Raw genomic sequence first — 25762 nt, 5'->3', positions numbered from 1 at the left:
TTATTAATTGCTATCCCCAATTTCTCCTCTGGTTAATACAAATATTTTTAAGACTACAGGAACTAAAAACATTTTAACTGCTTGTATCTTACTATCTATATCCATATAACAGAGCTTCCACTTTCTCAGTTTTTGTATTATCTTTTGTTTAGTCTCTTCCCACATATCCTTAGTTGCCACACCAGAATCATTTTTAATCCATGCACCTAAATACTTTATTTTACCATGTCCACATAAATATGGAAATGCTGAACCAATTTGTGTGTGGTACATAATTTACTGTTACTGTCTTTGTTTTAGCTGCATTCATTTTGTGTCCCGAAAAGACCCGAAACTGTCTCAATATGTTCCACAGCACTGTAATACCCCTTTCTGATTTTGCCAGGTATAAAAATAATATTGTCTGTAAATAGAGCCAGCTTTTCTTGACTACCATATTAATTATATCCTTGAATTTCTGAGTCCCTCATTTTCTTTGCCAGTGGTTCTAAATAGAATGCCAACAACAAAGGCATCAGAGGACACCCCTGCCTGGCTCCTCTGCTCAAGCAGAGATTATCAAAGAGGACCCCACCCACTATAATTTTCACCTCTGATCCCTCATAGATCCTCCAAATCACCCTCATAATTTTATCAGGGAAAGCAAATGCTTCCATTGCTCTGCTCATAAAGTCCCAGCTTACTCTGTCAAATGCTTCTGCATTAAGACCCACCAACAATAGTGGTAATTTCTTGCATTCTGCTTCCCTCTGGATGATCAGTGTGCAAAATGCACCTCATGTTGTCTCTTTGGCATCATTTTATTGCTGTACACTGGGTACAAATTTTTTTTTGCATTTAAATAACTGAGTATGTGAACTTCATATCCATATACATGGCATGAAGCATATCAGCAGTATCAGTGGTGCAACAGGTAGCACACTCAACTTTGGTGCAGAAGGCTGTGGGTTCTATTCCCACTTCAGGTAGATGGATTGCTGACACTGCAATATAGCGTACGGGAGGTGCTGCACTCCTGAGTGTATTGTCATTTGGCTGAGATGTTGAAACAGAGGTCACATCAGCTTGAATTGGTGGTATCTTGGGTGAAAGCTGAAGATTCCATGGTACTTAATCGAAAACAGTAGGATACGTTCCCTGATGCCCTGACCAAATTTTTCCTAGTAGTATAAATAGCTGTTCTGTTCTGAGTTGGCCATTCTCCTAAGTCTGCCAAAATATTTCTAACTTTTGCAAACTTTTTCTGTGTTGCTGAAGGTCTTTTACATTGCACACTTTCAGTATTTTGTGAACATTTCTCTGGGTTAGTGAACTTATTTCCAAGGATTCCTGATACTGCAGGAATTCTGACTTTTGTTGTAAAGCATTGCTACTGCACTTGAGCTCAAAACCAGTTTGTTCTACATTAAGAGGATTATTTTGTACTCTGATGGTTGCACAGAGCTGAATTCAACCCATCCAAGTTGCAAATTGCTGGTGGAAAGCTTATTGTGTCTTTATCTGACTGCCCCAAGGATTTAACTGTGTAAAAGTCTTTCATCCTGCTGGTATAAAAGTCTCACATTTGCTCATCTCACAAACACTGTTTCCCATGCCTTACACATAAGCGAACCTCTCCAATTTAAAATCCTCTACAGGAAATCCTCTCCAGTCTCCCACTGTTCACAGCTGCTCGAAGAGCTGCCAGTTTGTGCATAAGGCAGTATCACTGTAGGTCATCTAATAGTATACCACTAAACACTCTCACTTTGAGCTTTAAAGTGATTCACCCTTACTCCTTCCCATCTACTAAAGAGCTGATATAATGGATAGGTGCTTCTCTGTCATCTGCTACTGGCCTGGTGGACATGGGCATCCTGAACCAGTGCAGTAACTGCCTCATGTTCACCGACAACCATTTCATTTTTAGAATAGACAAACACAGTGTATGGGAGATGTAGATACACAATGTCATTGGAGGCAAGGCTCTCACATGCTGATACAAAAAAAATACAAACCAAGTTGACAGCACTGCACCCAAAACACTCATTACCAACACTAAGGAACAAACACACAGACCCACATATGCAGAGGTACTCACTCGTAATCCACCCAAACTTCCATGACCTCCTAAAACCATCTCTCAATGGCCCTGTGCACACTCAAAAAAGACAGCACTTCACAAAACACATAACTCTGAAAATCATAGTAGTCCTGCTTCTAAGCCCATAAAGCAACATACCACACAGCCAAACATTCCAGTTACTGGGGATTCCACTGAAAGACTTACTGATGTCCTGCTTACCAGGCTAACAAGGAAAGGATCACAGTGAGCTGTCTGTCTGGAACCAGGATCTGCCAGATCATGCATGCACTTAATTCTTTAAACCACAAGTACCAGTATGACACTGTCATAGTCCCTGTGTGCATAAACTACATATGACGTACCTCACTGGACTATATGAAGACAGATGATGGAGTTCCCTGAATATGTGTCCTAAATGGGTATGAATCTAACCTTGAGTAGCATCATGCCTTCACCTATAAAGATGCCAGAGTACCAGAAAAAATGACTGACTTCAACAACTGGCTTAGTTTTTGGTGTTACAACACGGGGATCCAATATCTGTTAGCCTGGGGAGGCATGATCAACAAACCACAATGCTTTGCCAGAGATGGTTGCACTGGTCACCATTTGGCTTCTGGATACTGGCAAAAACTTTACCTATCCCTATACTGCATTTTTTAGACCATGCCAAGTTGTTAAACCCTCCAGCATAACAAAAGTCACTCCAGACTACCAAAACGTACTGCTACTCAGTGCTAAGAGTTTAAATTAAAAAAAATGTACTTCCTTGAAGTACTCCCCCACCCTGGAGAATGCAGACATATGTGCAGTCACAGAAATACGTCTCCGAACCACAAAAAGCACCCCGGCTATCAAATGCTACAATGCCCTTCATACATTTTGATCTCCCTCAGCTCAAGACAAAACAAAGGGAGGAAGTGCTTCAGTGTTCATAAAGGACAAGTACACTGCTAGAGTGGTCTAACAACTTGACTCACTTGAGCTATTCCATGCTCAACTAACCATAAGTTTGACCCCCAATCACATCCTTGCTAGCTACAGATCCCCTAATACTAGTCTGGAAAACCACACCTCCTACCTAAACCTACTGGAATCTCTTAAAATTCAGCCCAACACAAAATTTACGGGTGATTTCAACTATCCCCTCCATAAACTGGGAGCTATATGACCCATAATTCATTTGTTCAGATGTTTGTGGACTTCATCAATGCAAACGCCCTGGAGTGAGTAGTTAGCTTCCCAACTAAAGGCAGAAATATCTTTGATCTAATACTCATGAACATGGGGTGATGCTGCTCCCTTCCATCCATTAACTCTTCCCTGGTAAGATCGGACCACAAAATGATCTCCATTAGTATTAAAACTACCATAAAACTCCCATCAAAATCCAAACCTGTTAAGAACTTTGCTAAGGCCAATTACCTCAAACTATGTGACAGCTTATTAAACTTCCAGGCCCCTCTGAACCCAGATGACACTAAGGCCTACTCTGAGCTGTACACAAAAGCACTATACAACCACATTCATAGCTGCATACAGGAGGCACTACCCGTCTGAATCAAACCTATGATTACTGGCAAAACTGAACTACCCTGGAGGACCCCTAGCATAAAATAGGCTATTCAACAAACAGAAAAAATCCAAAGCCAAGAAGGAACAGACAAATCAGTGCAAAAAGATGCTTACCAGTCTAAACAAACAAATTAGAGAGCTGGTCAAATCTGTCAAAGTAAACTAGGAGGCAAAGATAGCCTCCCAGGTGAAAGATAACCATAAGGCTTTTTTTAAATTATGTTCGTAAATCCTCAGGGAAATGCTCAGCAATGTGCTGAGTTAATCATTAATGGCATCACCTACATCCAGCCTGAAACTACAGCAAACCTGCTGGCCAACAACTTAATTTCAAAATTCTTCTCCACATTACCTCCTACTACAGCCAAAGAAATACCAGCAACCATCCCCCTACCAATCATTATGAGGGAAGACAGCCTTTCTACACTTGCTAAAGCCAAAAACATACCTCCATGGGTCCCAACAACATTCCAGGATGCTTCTTAAATAGCTTAAAACAGAATGGGCTTTGTCCCAAAGACATGGAGGATTGCTATTGTCCTTCTCTACAAGGGGGGCCCATCAACTGACCCAGGGAACTACAGACCCATGAGCTTGACCAGACTCATCTGCAAGACTACGGACCAGATCAATAATGACATAAAACTGGATAAGACCCAATTTGGCTTTGTCAAAGAGAGGTCTTGCCTGCTCAATCTGTTGCACTTCTTTGGGAAAGTTACCAGGGCCATGGAGGAAGGTAAAACAGTACACACTGCTTATTTAGACCTGGTCAAAGCTTTTAACACAATCCCCCACTCTGAGATCATAGATAAACTTACTGAGTTAGGTATAAAACCCAAACATCATCAGATGGATAGCAAACTGGTTCATTAACATGATACATGTTGTCCCAACAGGTGAATCTACTTCCAGAAAAGAATCCCATTATTACTGGTGTCCAGCGACAAATACAAAATAGTGACACCGAACAAACTTGAATTAAAAATACATTGTGGGAAATACAGCTGAAGCCGCAGCATGTACACAAATACTCCTTCCTATTCATTACATAAACTCTAGAAACCATAAAACCAGATGGTAAAATGGTTAAAGTGCTTTGATTCTTATGGTTTATAGAGAACTTCATCAGAACCACAGAGCTCAGTGTTGGGACCCCTCCTGCTTGGTATATACTTCTCTGAAGTGAAGGCCAATGCTGGGGACCTCTGGCTCACCAAGTCTGCTGACAGCTGCAAGCTGAGAGCAATCTCGCAATCCCCAAATGATAACATCCTACAAACAGGCCTGAAAATGACAAATGACTAGTGCCAAAAACCATGGTTTCAAACTAAATGTTAAAAAGGCATAATTATATCCTTCCGTAAATCAGATATCCCTGCAAATTACAATATTAATAGCACACCCCCAAAAGCAGACCCAGTGGTGAGTGACCTAGGAACACAGATAGATAGTAACCTAAACTTTGACTACCAGGTAGCTACACTAGTATGGAAATCCTTCTGTGTGGTACAACGTATAAGTAATGCCATGCCATCAAGATCAAAGGAAGGCATAGTGACATTGTGCTTTGTCCTCATCAGGCCCATAATCGAGTACAGTGCTCCCTTCTGCATATACCTTACCAGGCATTTAAACCAACTGAAGTGCCCCAAGAGGTTTCTCACTAATACAAGTGTAAGACACATGTTATGCAGACCGACTAAAGGCCCTATCGCTTTACTCAGTCTCATATCGTTTATCTAGTGTGGACTTATGCCTGACCTACAAGGCATTCTCTTATCCAGCCCTGACAAAAATGTTACATATTCTTAAGAAAAATTATACAAGGGTAACATATTCCATGGACCTTAACCTTATCTGTGACTCTAACAGAACTTGCTGGAGAGACAGATTTGTATCTCTAAGGCTATCTTGTCTATGGAATAAACTTCCCATCTTTGTAAAACAAAGCACATCCCTCAATCTTTTCTTTGGATAAATGGACAGGAAACCATAAATTCACTCTAATGTCCATGTCCTTTATGGACAGAGGCAGTCTGCAAAATGACTCAGAGCTCCAACACACAAAGATCCACTACCCTGATACTACTCCATACCATATGTGGAGAATTAAGAGGTAATATCGTCATATTCTGGGTATTACTGGCTAGGCTTGTAAAGACTCATGCCATTTGCCTAGTAATCACCTATGAACCACCTCAGGTCTCCTCCTGAAAAGAGGCCACTAGCCTAGTGGGTCAACAAAAGGATAAATAAAAAAAAATAATCACGGAATGGGTGTAGTGCATTTCGACAGCAAAATTGAAGGGTTTTTTCCTTTTTTACTGACCATTCTGTATAATATTTCACAGCAATTAAACTTCAATGTCTACTTTAGTACACTCAACAATTTTTTAAAGAAGGGACTTCCAAGATGATGACACACTGATCAACAGCTTAAATTTCAACTTTCCCAGTATGAAAACAGACACGGAGACACAACAGCCAGTGATATTGTCAGCTTGAGTAAAAACCCAGTTACTGGCTTGTAAGTACACTGCATAGATGCAAGCAAAGAAGAAACTAAGAGAGCCTGAAAGAAAATAGTCTAGAAAAGGTGAAGAGAAAACACACTGAATGAGAAGAATCTTGCAATTGTTCAGCAAAATGCAGTTCAAGCTCTAACTTTGGTGCAAGACATGTCTTCCAGTAATCTAGAGGAAAAAAAAGAAGTCAGATGTGCTCAGAGCTGATTAAAATAAATGAAACATTGAATGAGTATATTGACTTAAATAACAAAAGGGTGGAAAAGTGAGAAGAAGCTTTAAATAGATATTCAGAAGTCAAAAGATGAAAAGGTTAGCCGAGTATGAGACTGCTCAAAAAGAGATGTTTCAAAATACTGCAGAACTACAGGACAGATCGTGTAGGGAAAATATGAGATTTTTCTGCCATACCAGAGAAACTAGTAGGAACAGACTTGTAACCCTCAGCTGGAGCTGTTAATTGAAAGGACACACAATGTGTATGCTCCAAATCTGGCAATGAAAAAGTAGCCAAGATCTTTACTAGTAAAAATGCAAACCTATGAGCATTTGATCCTGACAAAACTGTGGTAAAAGGGCAAAGTATTAAAAGTTGGAGCCAGTACAGTGTTGTCGAAAATGATTACTCACTGTATACCAGGCAGAAGAGAAACAAATGTATTCCTGTAATCAGAGAATGTTGAGATGCAAGTGTAAGATTCAAGCTGTTGTATCCAGCTGTCTTCAGGATATTTTTTTAACTGGAGGATACAGAACAGGCTAAAGAGGAAATTCAAGTCTGTCCAACAAAAGGTGAGCAATCAAGCAAAGGGGACTCTGCTTCTCATTCTTCTGATAATAAAGAACATGGAGAGACTTTGCCAGTGAAAACTTTTCCATTGTTCCAAAGGAAAATGCTTCAGACAGAGAAAAGCATGGCAGTTGACCAGAAGAATCAAACTACCTTTGAAATGAACCAGAATCTGGAGTTGGGAGATGACAATGAACAGGAAGAAGACCAGCAACACAGAAATTATTGAATAAATGTGAAACTGCAAAGCATCAATTTCATTTGTGAAATATGACTGTATAACAATGAGTAGAAAGACAGGACTTTTGCTGACTTTGTTAAACTTGTGGGCAACTGAAAAGCATTTGCCTCACTTCATGTCATTAATGTCTGGAAGGACTCTGAGGGGAAGGGAAGAAGATGATAAAAGGCAACTGTAAATAAAACAAATTTTCTTCTTAGTGTTTGTATGAAACTTTTCATAATTTAAATTGCATACTTTACAGTAAAGTATGTTTAGGTGTTCTTGTATGTGATAAATTTTCTAATGTAAACGGATGCCTTTTATCCTCTTCTCGCTCTCTTTTTTCGTTTTCAGTATTAAGAAATGTAGGCATTACAGTGCCAAGAAAAGAAGAAAGGCTAGACAAAAGCATGTTAAATTTAATAGGCTGTCATAACAGACCAACAAGAAAGGAGCACATGAGATCAACCAAGAACCTCCGAAAGGGGGGGGCAGAGGGTGGGAAGTAATGAATGAATGAATGAAGATCAACAACACAGATGGAACGTTATGGTAAGACATAACTTCTTTATTGGATGTTGTTAATCTTCGTTCATTCCTTACTGATGGGACAGAGTCTCCAGTTACCTGTATTCCTGGTTGGCCCTCATGGAAGGACATTCCTGAGCACCATGGAGCCAAAGAAAGCTCTACCTCTGGAGGTCAAGTCCAATTTGTAATGAAGAATAAAGGTATGAGGTTTGGTCCAAGTTGCTCTACCTCTGGAGGTCAAGTCCAATTTGTAATGAAGAATAAAGGTAGGAGGTTTGGTCCAAGTTGCAGCTGAGAAAATATCATTGAGGGAAGCCTTAGCATGGAAAGCTGCTGAAGTTGCCACAGATCTTGTAGAATGAGCTTTCACTCTATGAGGCAAGGTGAGATCGTTTTTGTTGTAGATAAAGGTGATACAATTTCTCAGCCATGAATCCAATATAACTTTTGATACAGGATGACCCTGTCTAGGTCCAGAAAAAGGCAGAAACAGTTGGTCTGATTTACGGGTAGATTTTGTTCTGTCCAGATAAAATCGTATTTGCCTATGAACATCCAAGGAGTGCAGGCAATACTCTCCTTGTTAGAATGGTTAGGAATGAACCAACCTGGTTGATAGATCGTTCTGACACCACTTTTGGTAAAAAGGTAGAACTGGTTCTCAGTGATACCCTATCCTTATGGAAGATAAGACAGAGAGGTTTGATGCATAAGTTCTGCCAATTGCCTGGCCGATGTGACTGCAATCAGAAACAAAGTTTTCCAAGAGAAATATTTTATATCACAAGAAGATGCAGGCTCAAAGGGAAGAGCTGTTAGAGCTTGCAGAACCAAAGCCAAGTCCCAAGGTTGTACGGGTTTTCTAAAGGGAACTTTTAGGTGGATAACCCCTTTCAAAAAAGTCTTACAGAGTCTGTGTGATATAAGTGAAGAATCTTGAAAACCAATATGAAAATTTGAGATGGCAGCTAAATGTACACCGATAGTAGAGGCAGACACCCCAGAGCGGAAAAGATGTGATAAGTAATCCAATACCACCGAGACCAGGGCTGACAAGGGGTCTATTTGATTATTTGCTGCCCATAGAGTGAACCTCTTCTATTTGTTAAGACAGATTAGTCTGGTGGATGATTTATGAGATCCAATAAGAATATTGCACACAGGGGATGAAAGGTTTTCTTGCCTGGCAATCATAGGAAGTGGAGAAACCAAGTTGTCAGTTTCAGGGTTGTTAGACTGGGGTGAATCTGACTCTGTGGATGGGAGATCAACGTTGGGGATGGATTGAGGATCCACGATTGATCTAGCAGGGGAGGCCAGGGAAAAGGAAACCAGAGTTGTCGAGGCCATTATGGAGCAATGAGGATCACTTTGCTCTTCAACTGTCATGCTTTCTTTAGAAATTGGGAGTTGAGGAGGATAGGCATAAGGAAGACCAGAGGGCCAAGCGTGGACTAGAGCATCCCTTGGTGACCATCCCCGAGGGGGGATCATAGCAAAGTAGTTGCTGCACTTGTAGTTGATTGGGGAGGCAAATGGGTCGCAACAAGGCTGGCCCCAGCGGTTGAAGATTTTTGCCTCTATCAGAGGATTGAGGGACCACTTGTGAGGCTGTATAATGCACCTGCTCAATTTGTCCGCTATCAAGTTTGAGCTCCCGGGAATGTGCAATGCAATCAGAAAGCGGTTGTAAGCTATCGCCCATTGCTGTATTCTCAAGGCCTCTCGGCATAACGGGTAAGATCTGGTGCCCCCTTGTTTGCTGATTAACCAGACCACTGACATGTTGTCCGATTGGATCGCAATAGTCCCTGATGGAAGGATGGAGTGAAATGCTTGCAATGCTAGAAGCACCACCCTCAGTTCCAGGACACTGATATGCAAAAAGGCCTCGGTCTCAGACCAGGTGTCCTGGACCAAGTTTCCCTGACATAGCTCCCCCACCCCATCAGGGAGGTATCTGTGGTCACCATGGCTATCGGTTGATGGGGGTTGAAAAGGTGAGACCATTGCTGGGGATTTCGATACGTCCACCAGAGTAAATCTTGCTTGCATCTCTGAGTTACACTTATTTGAAAAGACAAAGGATGTTGCAGATTGTACCACTGAGTGAGAAGTAGCCATTGAAGGAGTCTCATGTGGAATCTGGCTAGAGGAACAATGGTAATTGAAGCTGCCATTGACCCCAATAGCTGAAATACAGATCGAGCTGAGGATTTGTGGTGACAGAGCAGTGGTTGAACTTGTTGTCTTATTCTCTGAAGTCTGTGTTCTGGAAGGAATGCTGTGCAATTTCTTGTGTCCAACTGTATCCCTATAAATTCCAAACACTGAGTTGAGGTTGTGTTAGATTTCTCCCAGTTTATAATGATTCCCAGGTTTCGAGCTGTTAAGAGAGTATACCGCAGAGCTTCTTTCCGTAGACGCTTGGTGGGGGTGGTGAGGAGCCAATTGTCTAGATATGGAAACACCTGGAATCCTTGAAGTTGCAAGTGAGCAATAACCATGGCCATGCATTTTGTGAACACTCTGGGGACTGTAGAGAGACCGAAGGGCAGGGCTCAAAACTAGTAGTGACTGGCTCCTATACAGAAGTGGAGATATCTTTTTGAGCGTTTGTCCATTTTTGTGTGGTAATACACATCTTGAAGATCTACAGAGCACATCCAATCATCTTCTTCCAGAAGAGGAAGGATAGACTAAGCCATGACCATCTGGAATTTCTCTGTTTTTACAAATTTGTTTAGTGTATTGAAATCCAGAACTGGTGTCCAATCCCCTGTCTTTTTTGGCACTAAAACGAACCTCAAGTAAAATCTGTATCATATCTGGTCTGGAGGGACCATCTGGATGACTATTTTTTGTAGCAGCTTTTGGATTTCATGTGCGGCTATTTCCCTTTGACTGGGTGGAACACCGGGTAACACTCTTGATGAGACTGGGCAAAGATGGAAGGGGATGTGATAGCCTCTGGATATAATCCGTTGTACCCAAGAGTCAGTTGTTATCTTTTGCCTGGCAGCAGGGTACAAGGAGAAATTACCCCCGACTGCTTCCAGAGGTGAGCAGTCGGCCAACTCTTTAGGAGCGCTGATGGGGTTGACCAGAGAAAGAATCTCTGGAACCCCGGTTTCGCAGACCTCCTCTGCCCCAAACAGGGCATCTTCCATTGGAGTTTCCCCCTCTGCCTCTAGGGGAGAACTCGGCACATGCATCCCGGAAAAAAAAACTGTGATTTCTTGTGCCAGAGCTTTACATTCCTCTGATTTCTGAAGTAGAATCACTGAGAAGTGAAGTGTCGGACACTAATGGCAAACAAGGTCTTGCCATCTTGTTCGCACCATGCCAGTGTATCCTTGATTTTAGGGCCAAACAAAGAAGCAGCCTCTATAGGGGCATTCATGAAGGAAGCCTTAAAGGAGTCCGCAAAGTCAAAGGTGCATCCAAGCATGTCGTCTGGCGACTACACCTGCGCCTGCTGCTCTAGCCGCCCCTTCCATTGCATGAGAAATAAGATGCATGGAAGAGTTAGAAATGGATTCTAGAGTGGCTATCTGAGAAGCCGCATTATGACGGACTTCATCAGAAACAGCTCCCGCCAAGGTTTCAGAGAGCTGGTTGATAAGATACTGAAGCCTGATAAAATGTGCCAAATAATTCAAAGACCTTATGGCAAAGGTCAATGAAGCAAACACACACTTCTCTAATCTGTCAATCGCCCGGGACTCCTTGTTGGGCGGATGGACAGTTTGGCTCTCCTCTGCCAAATCCTTCTTAGTAGCAGCTGCCACCGCCATAGCATCTAGTGGAAGACCTCGTGACCAGTGGGGTTGCTCAGCTGGGTGAGATAATATTTTATCTGGCCTCTAAGGTATTGCTTCCATGGTATCAGGAGCCTTCCATGCATGCTGCACGATGAGCTGGACGAGCTCATCGACAGGCGGGGTGACCCACGAGGTAGGGGGGCTGGGCACGCAAAGCCTGCAGGAATACAGATTCCTCAGAGGAAGGAGTAGAGGGCTTCCAGTCACTCCTCTAAGGATCTCAAGGAGGTCACCAAAAGACACCTCATCATAGGGTGACTGTGGGGACCCTTCCCCATCATCAAAATCCATATCTTCAATCAATGACTCCTCAGTGTAGTCCATGTGCTTCCTCTTACATGATGCTTTGTGAGGCACTTCCTCAGTGGAAGGTTCTGGGGGAGACTGCAAAGAGGGGATCTCCTGAGGAGAGACTGGAGGCTCTTGTGCCCGGTGTCTGAGAGCTGAAGCTTGTGGCAGTTGCGGCACAGAGGGCGAAGAGGACTCTGACAAATGAGCTTTGCCAGCAGAGGCAAGCACCCTCTCCATGGCCTGGAAGGCTGGCCTGCCCAAGGAGGGATGGGAGCCTGGAACAGAGCATGACAACCTCGGAACCAGGGTCATACCCCATCTCGACGAGCCCACCCCCAGAACAGCAGTCTCAAGAGGACCATGAACCGTAAGAGAGACAGCATCCCTGGAAGGTGGCACAGAAAACAAAAATCGGCATGGAGCCAGGAATGTCCTCCCTAATGGCACAGCCACTGGCCTGAGAAGAGCCCAATGCTCACTGTACCAAAGGCTACAAGGACAACTCTGGTTCCAAAGTGAGATCCACTACTGGAGTTGGAGGGAGGGAAGCTGCTGTCGGAGTAATAGGCTTTGAGACTTGAGTGGAAGTCAAAGGAGGAGTATACGTTTGAGTTTGAGGCACTATACTCTCACCTGAATGAGGGAACGTGGACTTCGATGGTTAAAAGAGACCTCTGGCCGCAACTGATCAACAAGCCGCAACACATCCTGTTCAGAAAGGCTCTTGGTTAACCTCATGGAGAAGGCGGATGGCGATTCTGGCCTTTCTAGTAAAGGAATATACTGACTGCTAGCAAAAGGATCCAGTGAAAGGGAATATTTGGTCCTTGCTAATTCAATAGATGCAGAGCTCGAAGCAGAGGAAGTCTGCACTGAAAAAAACTGTGTGGAAAAGGTCTGCGCCAAAAATGCCAGCGCTGTAGTAGTTGAAGGTGTCTGCACCGTAAAGGCAAAGTTCTGTCTCGAAGGGTACGGTGCTGTAGTGGAAATTGTCTGCACCGGCAATAAGGATGGTGCGGAGAAGGACTGCACCAAAGTACATGTCAGTGTCAAAAAATTCATACTTGGAGCCGAAGGTGACTGAACCTGTATTGATGGTGCCATTACAGGTTGCGACAAAACTGTCAGAACCGTAGTTGTCTGCACTGGGAACTCCGGTGCCAGTATCGATAAAGGAGACATGGCTGTAGTCAGAATCATTTGGGGTGGTGCCGAGCCTGGAGCCGACAGGGTCACAGGTGGCAGCACTGGAGTAGTAATCAATTTCACCTTCTTGTGAGTCGACAACCTACAATCTCCAGAGGGAGAAGAATGGAGTGACTTTGATGAAGAAGAGGAAGAATGCCTCTTGCGGGGGTTTAACAGTAGGGGGGTGAGCTCTCTGACCCAGAAACAGCCTCAGAGAAAGGAGACTTGAGGAGACCTTTCAAAATCAACTTATTCTTCCTCTCGTTGAGAGTTCTGGTAGAGAAGTTCTTACAAATCCCACACGAAGGATCTACAGTCAAGTGGAAGACATTAAGACAGTAGACACAAGTCACGGCCATCGGAAAATGGTAACTTACGGCCACAATCCTTGCACTGCTTGAAACCAACGCAACGTTTTTTATCCAACATAACTGGTGTGGAGAAGCACAATAGCAAAAGGAAGAATAACAGCTACCCAAGAAAAGGGTAAAAAGAGAAAATGAAAGATTACCAACGATGGTATTGGAGAATTACCACAAGGCAAGAAAAGAGGATAATAAAGGGAAAAGACTAAAGGGAGAGAGTCTAAAGTGTGCAATAGGGTAGGAAAATATTAGAATAAACTTTTGAGAAAAATTTAGAGTAATAATATATAAACTGTCAAAAAATTAGACACTTAGCTGAGAGAGTAGCTTGACACGGCTGTTCAGCAACGCGGCAGATGAGATCTGATGTAACAGGGAGCACAGCATTCTGGGTAGGACCTTGGCTCGAGAGTTTTTGGCTGACGCGAACTTGATATTGGCCAGCTTAGTTCTGAGGTAGGAACCGATAACCCATCAGAAAGGAATGAACGAATAACATCAGATCTGTTTCTTTAATGACTAAAAACACTCTGCAAATGACTGATGCAGTTAAAACTGCTAACACTTTCCTCCGACCTCCTCTACTGCTTTATCTTTATACATTTTGCAAAAATTATTTTAGAAACCCACAGTTACTGCACTACATCATCCTTTAAAGTTTTTTGACCTCATAAAGATAGATAACTGCATCAGAATAGCACAGCATTTGTTTAACTAAACCCCTATCATATGTAAATGTGTCACCTTAACCAAGCACTTTACAAAGCGTTTTACATTACATTGTGCTCCAAAATCTAGTCTACTTAGTTTTGGTGAACTGTTCCTTCATTTCATTTGACTGCTAGTTAATTCTACTACTCTACACACATTCAGAGCTCTCTCAAGGGTTAACTCAGATTCTGACAAACAAATACTTTTCATGTTAACATTTTTTTATGCAACATACAATTCTGTCTCTTAGTGAATCAATCATTCATCTTTCCAAACTCATAGGCTTTAGCTCTATGCCATAATCCAGTCACATCATCAGCAACAGAATCTTGTGGCCCCTGATTTCTAGTGATAAATAAATGGCAATAATGAGGCAGATTCCATAGACAACAACATTGTTACTTGATTTGATTAACTGTACTAACTTTCTGGTATCATCTCCAAAAAGGTGAAGAAATACAATAACATGCACCTCCTTACTTTTTTCTATTATGTCAAATGCAACTGTATGTATTTATACTTTGGGAAATGGGTAAGTGAACTAGTCCAGGGACCCTTTTCAGCCACAATCCGCAGAGGAGTGATGAACAGCAGCCATCATTTAAGCTACTGAAGATGAGTGTATTACAGCAATAACCCATGGCCGAGTGTGGGTAAATCCAGCAATACCTACACCCAGCCATGGGTTACTGCTATTATACAATGATATTATTTAAGAAAAAGTTACTTACTTTTCTTAAATAATGTCTTTGTATAATGGCACTGCAGTGCTCTTCCACTTTTTCCCCGTATCATGGGATTTTATATGTACTACACATGCATATGGGACTTGCCTTCCTACGTTTACACAGTACATCAGTGCTCAGTGTTTTGGAAAGAAAGCAACAGAGAAAGAAAGATCTCCACTGCCTTTTTTTTTTTTTTTTTTTTTTTTTTTTATATAAATGAAATCCAGAACCGTTCAGGTGTATGAGATAAAGACAGGGTAGATAAACTACAAAGATAATCAGGTAAATTTCTTTAGTTTTGCATAACATACCCGATTATCCTTGTATTTTTCTCTGTCCCATCTCTCTCGTACCGGTTCGGATTTCAAAGTTTATTTCATTTTTTTTTTTTTTTAATTAAGAAAACTGGAAAGCTCTGTGACATTAATAAAAGAAAGTCCGGGCGACTGGACTTCTATATTAGTACAAGCTCAATTTTACAATGAGCACACTAGTTGGGCTGACCAATCAGTGAGCACGTTTCTGAATGCCATGAATGAAGCTCACCTACTGCAAAGTCCCCAAATTTCCCTTTCAATTTGAAAGTGGCTGATTTACTTAAAGTACTTCATTTCAGTGCTTTTTCATTGTATTGTGGCTTATCAGTGTGATGCTCTTTTGTCAGATATTTATTCTTCATTTTATTCATTTTGCTCATTTCATCAGTTTACAGCCATTTGCTATTCTTAAGTATTTTTTTTTTTTTTTTGTGGTAGCCTTTTCTACAGCTGCACTGTTTTTCTTCAGTTTTATCATTACTAACAGTGTGGATGAGCTTTATGTACCTTTGAATGGAGTACATTTTCATCTCCATTCTGCTGGCTTGTAAAAGCTGAAAAACTGAATACAGCTGTGCTATTCAATCCCACATCTGCCATCATACAATACATGTTGAATACAGGTATGTTTCTCAATCTTACACCTGGCATCATAAAATACGTTGAACACAGGTGTGCTACTCAATCCCACAACTGGCATTTTTCCAGGGCTTCATAGATCTAGAACACAGTTGTTGCAACAAAGATAAAAGCTAGTTTGGATATATTTATATTACTTACTATCATGGCAACTGCTGCAGAAGAATCAGGTGACACCTTACATGCAGGACAGACTTATGGGTACTGCTCTTAAAGTAGTACTTTTGCATTATACATTACACTTTACAGAACTCAACCAAATCAACAATGTTTCCCTGAGAAGATTCAACCATTGTCAAATGCATAAGGTAAGGCATATTAAACTCTGTAGAATAATTATGCCAGCCTAAGCAATGGTATTTTTATTTATTTCATGCTTGCTGCTATGTGCTTTTTCCTTCACTGATAATTATTTTTCATATGGGATACATTAATGTTGCTTATCAGTGATATGCTTATTTAAGTATTCTTGTTAAATCATACAAATCTTCCCTCATTTCACAGGACAGCATTGCTTGGGACAGCTGATCTTGCAAACAAACATCTTGAGTTGCTGGAGACAACCTGTAGCCTGCCTTGAGTTATGACTCACTTACTTTCTGCAATATTAGTTCTGAGGAGATAAAGGAGAACAGGACAATATTTATTTTATTTATTTATTTGACATTTATTAACTGGGTTGGTCCAACTGAGCCCAAGGCCCACTGTCAGTGGAGACTCGAGGAGAAAAGCTCTAATCTGCATACATACAATAAAAAATAGAATAAGAACACAATAAAGATAATGATACAGAGTACAATTCACAAGCCCGAGGAGACAAGTTCCAGTATACATACAGAAGTACAATACATTAAATGTTACATGGAAAAATTCTCATTACAATAATGTACAATGTAATAAAAGGTAATATAATTTACATAACAAAAGTACCACCAGGAAACAGACACAACAATGGTGTAACAGTAGTGAAGGTATAATTCTGAAGCTAAAGGTTCCATCCATATGATCCCAGAAGTGAAAAAACACTGTATTACATGCGAGAAAGTTGTTGTGTCTTGTTGTGTCTTTCGGCTTTTCCCGGGTAGGGGTCGCCACAGCAGAACTCCGGTCCGCTAATGATTGGCAGTAGATTTTTACATGCTGAGTTGCCAGCCCTGACGCACAACCTTCAACGAAGGTACGCCCATTCACGCACGTCTCCACACAGAAGATGCTCTAGCTAAGAATCGAACAGGACAACGTCTTAACTGTGAGGCGACAACGCTACCGCAGCACCACCACCGCAGAAGATTACATGTGAGAAAGTAAAGGAGAGGAATGAGGAGTAAGAGGAAGTGAAACAGACGGCAATAATTCTAACAGATAGAAAGAGGAGTGAGACACCTAGAGGGGAGGTAGTGCTACTGTTTTAAAACAGACGGCAATAATTCTAATAGATATGAAGAGGAGTGAGACACATAGAGGGGAGGTAGTGCTACTGTTTTACAACAGATGGCAATAATTCTAATAGATATGAAGAGGAGTGAGACACATAGAGGGGAGGTAGTGCTACTGTTTAAAACAGCCGGCAATAATTCTAATAGATTTGAAGAGGAGTGAGACACAGAGGGGAGGTAGTGCTACTGTTTTAAAACAGACGGCAATAATTCTAATAGATATGAAGAGGAGTGTGACACAGAGGGGAGGTAGTGCTACTGTTTTAAAACAGACGGCAATAATTCTAATAGATATGAAGAGGAGTGAGACACAGAGGGGAGGTAGTGCTACTGTTTAAAACAGCCGGCAATAATTCTAATAGAAATGAAGAGGAGTGAGACACATAGAGGGGAGGTAGTGCTACTGTTTAAAACAGCCGACAATAATTCTAATAGATATGAAGAGGAGTGAGACACAGAGGGGAGGTAGTGCTACTGTTTTAAAACAGACGGCAATAATTCTAATAGATATGAAGAGGAGTGAGACACAGAGGGGAGGTAGTGCTACTGTTTTAAAACAGACAGCAATAATTCTAATAGATATGAAGAGGAGTGAGACACATGGAGTGGAGTTAGTGCTGCTGTTTTATGATTTGGGAAACGGCAGAGGCAAAAATATTCTAATTATGGCCGACATATTTGAGGAAAAATGCTGAATTGTTTCTTACTAATTAAACTGCACTGCTAGGTTGCAAGACAGAATTCAGACAGCAAAGGGTCATGCGTGTGTGATCCAATAATTTAGATAATGAAGAAACAAGCAGATAATTTAATCTACCAACATTCAGAAAAATGAAACAGCACCACTGACAACAGTTATGTCACAGAAATAATCAACTAGAGTCCAGGATACCACAGTCTGCATCAAAAACAGGCAGTGTAGTTTTTTTTATTACTGATAAAATACAGCAATCCAAAGGCTTCAGAAATTTCAGTACAATCTGAGGGAAACGAAGGAATCAATTTCTACAATATCCATATCTTCTTTACCTTACATTCTGTAACATTTTAATAAATCAAGTGTGCAGACCGACATGACACGACACACCACACAGTCACTGGAAACATCACCTTTTGGGTCAGTGATCTGGAATATCCAGCCTGAGAACCTTCTCCTTCAGGGACATAGGGCAGGAATACAGCAACTAAAATAATGGAACCTTTACTGTTCTTTATAGAATTGTACTGCTAACTTTCAAGTCATCAGTTAAAAATGTTACAGGAAAAGTAAAAAAATAAGAAAAGGGAAAAATCACCTTTGTCTACATCATGGAGTCCAGTAACCTGGAAGAGATCTCTGCCTTTTCTTTTCACCTGCAGCCAAACTGGGGATATCATTGTAAACTTGCTTCCAAATGTCTTGGCAACATCATAACCATGACCATTCCACTACAAAAGAAAAACATAGAAAATAAAGCTGTGTGATGGGAGTTGACATAATGGTTTAAGCATTAACCTCACAGACACAAGGTACAGGGTTTGATTCTCACCTTTGAAAGGGAAATTGGCTAGGCTTACAATGGCTCACAATGGCAGCTAGCCTAGTGCTCATCTATGAACCTTAATATGCTTTGTATTAATCAAGTACTTACTTCACCAGTTCAGCGAGATCTTTTTGGCAACATGCTTTGCTTACTGATGAGCTGGCAGAATAACTAGAACGACAAAGACATAATACACTTCTTTCTCACTCTAGTTTCTTCAGAATTCCTAGGTGAACCCAGTGTCATACATACACTACTTGCATAGAGTTTTAACATTACACACACGTTCTTACCTTTGGTAGACATGAGCAGAATAAATGAGGATGGGAGGAATACAATTACTTCAGTCATTGCTTATTTTGTCATAAATCAAAAAAAAATCATCTTTTTTGATTGAATTCCAAGAGATCAGGCAGTATGCTACCACTTCTAATATGTTTTAGTCTAAGATTGTCAAATAAAGTGGGTAAAGATATCTGTTTTCTCCACTGTTGACCAGTCTCGTAACTATTAAGTATAGGGGGTATGGAGGGTGCCAGGGACCAGGAGCAGATGGCATGCCCCCCCCACACACACACACACACACACACACACACACACACACACACACACACACACACACAAAATATTCTTATTTTGTTTAGATGTTTTCAACCAATTCTGTGAATGAGATTGTTCTCTCTAGTGAGTTAGCAACTAAAGGAATATATTCATATGGGAGACAGGGTAATTTAGGGCATTTTTCACTGGCTTCCAAACTATTCATAGATAGTGACGCATGCAGTCATAAGCAAGAATCCACATAATGACAAAGATACATGAAATTAACCCAGTAAGCAATAATCAAAACTGTCACCGTGCTGTCCTATAGCTTCTAGTAGATGACAGAAAGTGAAGTACAACATCTGATCCCAACATTCGCTTTTCAAGGTACTGCTTTCCTTCTAAAAAACAGAATTACAACCCATACCAGCCTTGTACAGTGCCAAGACAACCAAATCAGCAAATGGCAACACAACTGCTTCCTCTCAGTAATATACAACACAGTTTGACAAAGTTCTGAATCAGCATTAAAGTCAAATTTAGCTCATATGCATCTAGACAGCCAAGAAAATAATTCAGAAAATAAGGTTGGGTTTGAGCAGCATCAACTTACAATCTAAGAAGGTAAAGCAAATAAGTGTAAGAACATATTAGCTCTCATCTGGGACTTGAGCCTAATAAAAGGTGAGGAAAAGGGCCTGTGGGAACAAACAATAGAAGCAATACACATTTTATATTTAATTGAACTTTATAACCAAAAAGGCAATACTGAGCACTGATAAGACATATTCCCTATTACTGCAGCACACGTTGATGCTACTACATATCACAAAAGGCATCTCCTAATAGGGGCAACACAGTAAAGATTACTTGTAGTGACCAAGTAGCTGCATCGTTCAAGAAGCAAGATTACTAGTTACACTGTCTGAAGTATCCCTCTTGTGCAATTAGTCCAATAATATAATGCACTTGAAAAACGAGGCACAATAAAAGCAACTGTTAATTTTAGGGTCAGGATTAGAAGTTTGGGATTCGGGATGGAATTTTACAGTGTTGAGGTTAGAGTTGGTGTTTTAGGATCAGACATTTAAGGTATGGTTTACATTTAGGTGCACAGTTTTAACTTTGGGGTTGAGGTTAATGTTTCTGGATTAGGGTTTGCAGTTTTAGTGTAGTGTTTTAGGACTTGGGGGAAGCAAAACTATTCAGATTATGTTTCTCAGTGGGAACAGAATACTGAAATATACCATTTTTTCTGCATCACACTGATTACCCTGAAATATGCTGAGAAGATAAAGATGAATATAAGAGTAGTCTTTGTTTGAATTACAGGCTCAAGACACCAATCTGCTGCTCTTACTAAAATATGGGAAAACTAGTAGTCATATTGGTGAAACACTTCAGGAATTGGCTTGTATGCACAAATTTAATTTAAAGCAGTAGCAGAGCATTCAGAAGCAGACTACTGAACACTTAAAGCAGACTGAATGACATATAGTGCTCAAGACCTGTAAACGTTTCTCCAAGAGGTAATTCTTTTCCCAGCGACTAAATACTGTAATACATGAGAAAGGTAGTTACACAATCTAGTCTGTGTTAATCCTTTAATACTGGGTGCTGAGTTATTTCTGCAACAGGGGTAGTGGCCTAAACAGCAGATGACCAGATAAAAATATATCCAAAAATCAAGTTATTTAAAATCAAGCAAAATATCATTTTAAAAAGAAACAAAAAAAAAACCTTCTCTCCATACTCAGAATGCATTGAGGATGAGTATTTTGTTAGTATAATGAATGCACTAATGAACGTATTACTCTAAATTTATAAAATGAATGAAAATATGCCCCAAACATGAGAAGTCATACTATGTATAAGCATTCCATCTTATCCCCCAGACTCACATAGTAGACAGGCCATGGCTAGGCAATCTGGCATCTGCTACTGTGTGAGCCAAGCACTTACAGCAGTTGCTCAGAAAAAGCAATGTCACTGTTTACCCAACCATCTCCTGTCATTTCACTACACATCACTGTAGGATACAAACTCTTTAACCTTCTGGAATTGATTTCTCTTACAATTACTGTAAAAACTATCTGGATACTGCATAAATCTGCTGACAATGTTAATAACACACATTATCCACAGCAACTGTTTTAACAGTGATCGAGATTAGGAGTCAATAACACGCAAAACACGCTACTCCTTTTGGGAGGCCAGATAGCATCCACTCGAAATATCGCAAGCATACAAAGTCAAAAAGAAGTTATTTTTGGTTTCAGGTAGGGAGGCAAATCTGTGCAGGATACCAAAGAATATTTATTCGACTGTCTTCCTCGTTACTATGGTGGTAAGTATCCCCGCCTGTCATGTGGGAGACTGGGGTTTGATTCCCCAATGGGGAGCATGTGACTTTTTCTTAGTTTGTCATCAGAGCACTGGATCATGGCTGTGAACTATTAATAAGCTATTAATAGTTATATTAACTATTAAGTGGAATAGACCCTCTCCAAGTCAAGCAGAGTACCTCTCTAGCCCTCTTTAACAGGAACCTAGATGACTGGATGGGAAACAGAAAATTCACCACTGGGATCCCACCTGTGTCCCTGCTGGACAGGGGAAACAGGTGCTGACTTTGAGGAAACATGGCAAAATTCTTGGCTAGGCTTACAAGGGCCTCTGGGCCAATAGCCTAGTATCATCCTATGATCTTATGACCACAGTACCCTACAATTAATATAGTTGTCCAAGTATTATTAGTGCCTATGTGAAAGACACAAATTTTAAATAAATTCTTTCACCTGATCACAAACATCAAGATGAGCATAATCATACAACAGCTGTTTGGAGAGGGGGTAAGGATGCAAGCTGTCTGTGAAAGCAAACAAAAATTACTATAACACATTCAAATGGTCACCAATATGGTTTGCCAAGTACAGATAATACCTGCATGATACAAACATGTACTGACTGCTGTGGCTCTCTCTTTTACTTGAATGCATTCAAGCATCTGAAGTATACACAGTGCTTACTGTAGTGTACAGGAGGGAAGACATTCTGTGGAAAAACAGGGGACATTACATTTAGATGATGACATTTAATATGGCTTATCAGGGATAGATGGTGCCTGTTATGACAAATTAAAAATACTGTTGCCTTTCCGTCTTTCACTTGATCAAAGTAACACATGTACACAGTCAGAAAATGGCTGCTTTGATATTGGACGGAAAGGTTAGCTTACCAGGGATAGACAGTGTATATGTATAACAACATTATAGCTCAAATATATTACTATGGCACCATTGTTTTTTTCACTTGATTAGAGTCAAATATCAGAGGTATGCACAGTTAGAAAATGACTGTTTTGAGGGTGGGATGGAAATGCAGGCTGAGTGCAAAGCCAAAAGGCATTACAATAGATCACAATTAAATGCTCATTGATATGGCTTGTTAAAGGAGCAGTGCATGTATCAGAGAGCAGTAAACTGAAATACATTACTACAGCCACTGTTTATTTCACTTGATCACTGTCAACATCAGAGGTATAACCAGTCAGACAGTGATTATTTAGAAGTAGGCAGTTTGTGTATTGAAGTGGCTGACCACTGCTGCCCTTTGATCATAGTAACAAAAAAATGATCTTACTTGTCACTAGCAGTGTGACTATGTATAGAAAAACAGCCATTATACATTTGATCTGTGTATAGTTTATTTCACTTTTTCATAATCAGCAAAGGTGCACTATCAACAGGGACCTTCTGGAACAAGGTGTGAAGCAGGCTGAAGCTAAGGTTTATGTTACTTCAGGGACACAATGAAGACACAACCCAAGTTTTGGATTTCATACTGTAACTTTATTATTGTAATTTTGGCAACATCCTTAATGAAAATGTATCTGGATTCAATTTACAACATACATACTTTTCTTTTTACTCACAGACCAGTTATACCAAGTCATAAATATAATGTGTTTTCACTGCAGAAGAACTAAGGCAATATACATTAGTCCCTGAAAGTAGCATCTCAAGCATTTGTAATGTTCAAACAACAAAGAGCACTAAGAATTGCGATGTGGAACTCAGAAATACAGCATACAGAGCTTCTTTAACTCTGCACTTAAAAACACAAACTAAACAACATTTATAACTCCGTATCCAGATTGTTGTCCAAAGGATTGTTAGTAGAAAATGGTGAACTTTCAAAATTACATCCATGTATAGAAAGGCACAACCAACACACTTATGTAGCCATAGAATATGCTAGGATGCCAAGCTAAAGTCTACTCCGATTCCATCAGTGGCAAACAGGCTATTTCTCTTTAGGGTTCAGAATATAAAACATGTCCAGAATAAACTGTCATTACATCAGAAGATCTAATTATATTTATTTCTTGGAAATGTGACTATTTTGTTACTTTAAATGCTACAGCAAAATAAGAATATTTTACTTGTGAAAATTGATATGTACATGATATTTCTTTGCAGTCCTCCCCTTCCTAATATTCGCACTTAAAGCTGAGTATTCAAGTGTCTTGTCCTGAAAATTTTTATATGAAATTGTTGTGGCACATAGATATTGCCACTTGTAAGATGTTTCAAATTAAATTTAGAAGGGCCTTGAGAAGTTGACAGAATACAACATTACCAAAATAAGGCATACATAAGAGTTTTATTTATTGTATTTATTATTTGTTTACTAGGTTATACCCACTAGACTAGTGGTCTCTTTTCAAGGGAGACCCAAAGTGGCATTTCCACTACCATGGGAAATTTGGCCAGGGCACTGTTTAATCTCGGCTACTCTTTTTGAGAAGAAAAAAGTGAAGTAATCTTTGGAGCTGCTAGAGGAGAATGGAGGGCTGCTACTGCAGTTCCGGGAATTCCAAGATGGAGGACAGTGCAGCAGAGATGGTGGGAGAAATAAGAGAAAACTTAATGAATGAAGTTGAAGGAGATGAAACAATTGCCACAGAGTTGGAAACTGGAGGGCTGGAGACATCACTGTTGGTAAATTTGATAAACCAGGCACAGCCAAAGAAAAAAGGTGAAGCATGATGGAGTGACATGGTAAAGACAGTATTACAGGAGGAAGAAACAGAAGTTTCAAACAGAAGCAACATCCTGTACAGGAAAAACACTGGAGGTTTTCTCAGCTGGAGAAGTTGCCAGTTTTAAGGGCTTACCTCTGCAACAGGAAATTTTTTGTTAAAAGGAGAAGCTTATTCAGATGCAACAAGGTAATGAAAAACAGAAAAAGAAACACAGGTGGTGATTTGCAGTTTTTTTAACCATGCTTGCTGAAAAACTGCAACAATTTGCAGTTTCTCAGCAGTCATGGAGAAGACTTCCAATGGTAAGAATAAAAAGTAAAAACATTTACAGTGTAAACAGGTACACTATGGACAGTATTATTGTGCAACTAGGACTGGGCATTAAAGACAGACGAACATCAATTCATTTGGAAGCTCAAAATTTATGTGAAGGGACATTTGAAAGCTTTCATTTGCCAAAAAAAAAAAAAAAAAAAAACAATAGCCAAGACTGAAAAAGGAAATACAGTAACAATATATAAAGACAATTTTTATAGTCCAAAGCTCTGAAATAAAAAAATAAATGTATAATTTAGGACTTCATATGACTATGAGTCAAACATGTTTTCTTTTTTTTATGTAGTAAAACATATGAAGTTAAAAAATGCAATTAAAGAAATGTATGTTCTCAGTGTTGGGAAGTGTGGGCAACAATGGATATTAAGGATGGAAAAATTCAATATATTTCAACTACAGTAACTGAGTGGTAAGAGAGGATTTGTTCAGTACTGGGGACAACCTAAGGTATGCTATTTCAGTGGGGATGAAAACCATTTAGTACAACACTATAACATAGGAATGTGTGGTCACTGCAGAGAGAGGGGTCATATTGTGTGATCATTTCGGAGACAGGGATCACATCGTGTGGTCAATGTGGAAAGAGGGGTCATATCATGTTATCATTGCTGAGAGAGAGGTCATATTGTGTGCTCAGTGCTTAGAGACCGGTCATATCACAAAGAAATTTAATCTGGTTTGTAGAAAATGTACAACATTTGGGCAGTTCTGGTATGACTTTCCCATATCAGAAAAGGAAAGAGTAGACAAAGAGAAATGCTCAGAAAAAAGACAAACAGTAGAAAATATTACTACAGAAGATGTTGAAAGAGACGGTAGTATATGAATACTAAAGAAAGTTTACAGAATACATAGTTAATTAGAGAAGAAATAGTTGAAAGTGAGGTTATTAAAAAGGAAGAAAGCAGATTTGCCCTTTCAGAAGAAGTAAAGGGAGAAATGGAGGCAAGGGAAGAACAAAATAATGAAAAGTCAATTGGTGGGTCACTTAGGAGAGGAAATAAATAAGATCTGGAAATAAAACACTTAAAAAGGGGAAAGATGATATATGAAGTTTAGCATTAAATCTGAATTACATTAGAAATTATATAAGAGTTTTGTT

General features: G+C 40.1%; 1 protein-coding gene across 4 annotated transcripts in view; it reads right to left on the bottom strand.

Moving 5' to 3' along the window:
* CHID1 (chitinase domain containing 1) overlaps positions 1–25762 on the bottom strand; it is a 1907544-nt gene that overhangs the window by 1813166 nt on the left and 68616 nt on the right. For all 4 annotated transcript variants that reach the window (XM_044082893.1, XM_044082892.1, XM_044082890.1 and 1 more), the window contains exon 4: positions 18507–18639. In XM_044082893.1, the coding sequence (XP_043938828.1) occupies positions 18507–18639 (133 nt within the window). The remainder of the gene's footprint in view (positions 1–18506; positions 18640–25762) is intronic.

Source organism: Protopterus annectens, chromosome 9.part0 (assembly GCF_019279795.1).
Source record: "Protopterus annectens isolate FY-2018-M chromosome 9.part0, PAN1.0, whole genome shotgun sequence".
Lineage (NCBI taxonomy): Eukaryota > Metazoa > Chordata > Ceratodontiformes > Protopteridae > Protopterus > Protopterus annectens.
The sequence above is the reverse complement of the archived record's forward strand: the minus strand, read 5'-3'. Positions and strand labels throughout refer to the sequence as shown.